Source organism: Pinus tabuliformis, chromosome X, assembly GCF_031772625.1.
Source record: "Pinus tabuliformis cultivar Carrire ecotype Pingquan chromosome X, CPIR1, whole genome shotgun sequence".
Lineage (NCBI taxonomy): Eukaryota > Viridiplantae > Streptophyta > Pinopsida > Pinales > Pinaceae > Pinus > Pinus tabuliformis.
This window is the reverse complement of record NC_142308.1, coordinates 1,679,866,576-1,679,870,437: the sequence shown is the minus strand read 5'-3', so window position 1 is coordinate 1,679,870,437 and position 3,862 is coordinate 1,679,866,576. Positions and strand designations below refer to the sequence as shown.

General features: G+C 42.5%; 1 protein-coding gene across 1 annotated transcript; it reads right to left on the bottom strand.

The window, feature by feature from the left end:
- Window positions 1–1,169: 1,169 nt before the first annotated feature.
- On the bottom strand, window positions 1,170–3,127 carry LOC149146465 (scopoletin glucosyltransferase-like). Its single transcript, XM_089447336.1, has one exon. It carries the CDS (start codon window positions 2,762–2,764, stop codon window positions 1,250–1,252), a length of 1,515 nt encoding a protein of 504 aa, XP_089303462.1. The 5' UTR covers window positions 2,765–3,127; the 3' UTR covers window positions 1,170–1,249.
- Between the last annotated feature and the right edge of the window lie 735 nt (window positions 3,128–3,862).

Genomic DNA, 3,862 nt, shown 5'->3' with positions numbered 1-3,862 from the left:
CCATAAATTTTGGTGGACACTAAACTTTAATTTGCATATTTAATTTTTACTTCTACCTAAATTTGTAAAAATAATTGCATAAAATATGGTGCACAATATTTACCTAAATATAAAAAATGTCTAAAGTAACTCTTGGACGAATATTTATCTACATTTATCTATCATCTCTTTTTATTCTCACAATCTAATTTTAAATTAGTGAAAAAATAATAATATCAATCATCCCATCTATATTTTGTATAAAAATTTGCCTAAATTTTAATGAACACTATATTTAATAAATTTAAATATTTACATTTTTATTCTTACTTAAATTTAAATTTGTATAAAAAACTAAATAAATTATAATAAACAATTTTAAAAAAAATCTCAACAATAATGTTCAACTGACGCCTATTCATATACATGAGTAAACTAATTATACAATAGTTAGCAAAAGTTAAATTGTTAAGCTTTCATTGCAAATGAAACTCACCGTTCAGGGCTACCTGGCGAGCAATACAATACAGTAAATTTAAAATTGGGGTTCCATTCCAAAGCACAATTTTCAAAATTGTCCGATTGTAATTATATGCAGAGGGCATATAGAACTTTAGCCTAGATTCATTCTGGAGTGGTTTGTCGCGGTTGAAGAATTGCTGGGAGGTTAAAAGTGATTTGAATTTTGTAACAATATTTCAAAATTTTTTATAAAGGTGATGTTTGAATAGTGTTTTACTGTGGAAATAGATTCAACACCATCAAAAATTTGAAAAAATAGAAGAAAAATAAAAAATATTTGAATCTTAGTAAAAAAAATTAAAAATCTTATAAAAACAATAAATTCGATAACATCAACAACTTTTAAACAACTTTTAAAACACTTAAAATTATTATGAAATTTGACAATTTTTATTTAACAAAAATCCCTGCAAATTATGATCAACATTTCCATAAGAGTAAAAAGACGACTCCGGCATTCATTTTCATATAAACAGCGGAGTCTGTTACGAGAAGCGACTCTTTCTTTTAAACTCGTAACTCTTAAAGTGTGCATCCATAAAATTGATTTATTAATTTTAATTTAACACAATCACAATAACTGAAATACAGGTTGAAGGAGGGCAATACTGTCGAAGTTTTACTAAAATAAGCAACTCTCTTAATTATATTTTCAGAGGCGTGACATATTCAAATTGCATACAGAGATTACACATTTAATGATGGTGTGATGCCTACAGAGATTACAGATTTAATGATGATGTTAGGTCTACAGAGACATGATTTCGGAGACGAACAGGTTTAGATTCTTTGTGGAGGATCCGCCCTCGGCCACCGCTGCTCTGACAGCCGCCTTCAGTTCTCCGACTCTCTCTCTCAATTCCTGCCCCGTTTCTTCCATCATTAACATTTTCACAATTCTTTCCACGTCCTCTCTTGTGACCAGCCAATTCTGGTCGATTCTCTGCGGTGCCTCCAGTGCGATCTGGATCTCGTCCACCACAAACTTTGAGTTGAAGTGCTGCTCTGCATACAGCGGCCATGCAATCATGGGAACCCCCATCGTCGTCGTCTCCAGCACGGCGTTCCATCCGCAGTGCGACATAAAGCCCCCTGTAGCAGGATGCGCCAGGATGCTCAGCTGCGGGGCCCACCCCAGAATGATAAATCCCTGCTTCTTCTCCATCATACGATCATGGAATCCCTCGGGAAGAAAGTCCAGAGCCGACGAGAACGCCTTCGATCCGGTGTCCGACGGGGTCCGCAGAACCCACACGAACTTCGTCCCGCTTGCCTCCAATCCCATCGCTAGCTCCTCAATCTGAGCGATCGATATGGAGTTCTCGCTGCCAAAAGAAATGTAAAGCACCGACGCCTCCGCCTGCGCGTCCAGCCACTCCAAGCACTTTTCTTCTTCCGTATTGAGACCCATCTCGACCGCAGGGGCGATCCTGCGAGGTCGGTCCTCAAACGCCTCTGGAGGGAGCAGAGGGCCGATTGTTCTGAGAGTGCCGTTAACCCTCTGGAAATGCTTCACAAACTCTGCCTCCAGCTCGTAGGAGGTGTTGGCGATGATCCTCCAGCTCTGTTTGTTCCCACGCCTTTGCCGGAGCCAGAACTGGTGCGTGCCGTTGTCGGTGGTGGCCTCAGGGTGCTCTGGCAGCATCTGAAGGCGAGTGAGACGAACTTCCTTGGGAAGCCCCGGGACAACATAACGACCAGAGTCGGTGCGCGGGAGATTGCGAGGCAGAACGTCCCACACGATCTGCTGGACTGACTCTCCGAACATTCCAGATGTGTCGAAGCACACTCTGGGGATGTCGAATTTCTTGGCCACGGCAGAGGCCCAGCCCAGGAGAAAGTCGGCAATAATGCATTTCAGTGGCGGTGCGGCGAGGGCGCCGCTCACTTGGCCGCCCAGATACCGGTGGAGGAAGCGTTCGAAGGGTTCCTGGAGGCGCTCGTTGCCAGCGAGCAAAGGTGGCAGCTGATGCCACTGGACGCTGTTGCTATTGACCTTGCCCAGCGCCAATTCGTCTTTGGTGACCTCCATTTCCACCAAGTGGATGTCCAGCCCGCTCTCCCGGGCTTCATTGACCTTCTTCTTCAGGGAAGAAATGTGATGGAAAGTGACGACGAAGGTAACAGTGAGGCCGTTGGCAGCGAGCTTCTTGGCGAGCTGCATGAAGGGAATGAGATGACCATGACCCAGAGACGGCAGCATCATCACATGATGCTTAAGAGCCATCCTTCCATTTTCCTGGTCATGCATACTGGGCGCCATTGATTCTATTCTACCCTTCTTGTCTGCGCTTTCAATTTTACAGAGTCAAATCGAAAGGAATGCAGAAACAGAGAAGCCTAAAACACGCTCAAGAATCAAAATTGCGAGGGGCTTTGATTAAACAGCGGGATTTGTAGGAGAATCAGAACAGGGAGGAGGTATGATTAAATTGCGGGATTCGTACAATAATCAACAAGAAGGATCAAATCGAAAGGAATGCAGAAACAGAGAAGCCTAAAACACGCTCAAGAATCAAAATTGCGGGGGGCTGTGATTAAACAGCGGGATTTGTAGGAGAATCAGAACAGGGAGGAGGTATGATTAAACTGCGGGATTCGTACAATAATCAACAGGAAGGAGCTGTGATTAAACTACGGGCTTCGTTGATGTTAAATAGAGATGGGTAACACTGTCTTCGTGCCTTGACTAAGGCCGCGGCGACGCAAGATGCGCGTCAGCATTGGCATCACGGTTGTGTTATAGGGAGGATATGGAACTTAAATCCGCCGGGTGTAATTGCGTTGTTAATTGGGTAAATATTTTAGCCCTCGTGCGAGAGGAATGTTCGGTACAATGGGATATTATTTTCTTATTGGGTTTCCAATTTTATGGAGGACATTTTCGGTCCGGGAGTAAAGTCTCTTATTTTGAGTTTTGGATGGTGTTAAGTTATAAATTTCAGTAAATTTAATTTACACTGTCATTAAATTGCGTGATTCTTACAAGAATCAACAGGGAGGAGCCGTGATTTAACTGCGGTAATCGTTGATGTGTAATAATAGAGACGGGCAACACTGCCTTCGTGCGTGGAAATGACGAAAGGTTGTTCGTCATTTACACCGCCGTGACGCATGATGTGCGTCAGCATTGGCGTCACGGTTATGTTATAGGGATGATGTAGAACATTAAGTCAGCGGGGTTCCCACGGCTTGCAAGTTCCCGGTAATAGCGTTCTTAATTAAGGCAATTTTCTAAGCCTCTTGCGAGAGTAATGTTTGGTACACTCGTATATTATGTTTTTATAGGGTTTCCAATTTTATGGGAAGATATTTTTGGTCTAGGAGAGTAGGCTCCTCCTATTTAGAGTTTCAGTTTTTC

Bases quoted from the DNA above. Each gene is read 5' to 3' on its own strand.
- LOC149146465 (XM_089447336.1), bottom strand. From the start codon at position 2,764: ATGGCGCCCAGTATGCATGACCAGGAAAATGGAAGGATGGCTCTTAAG.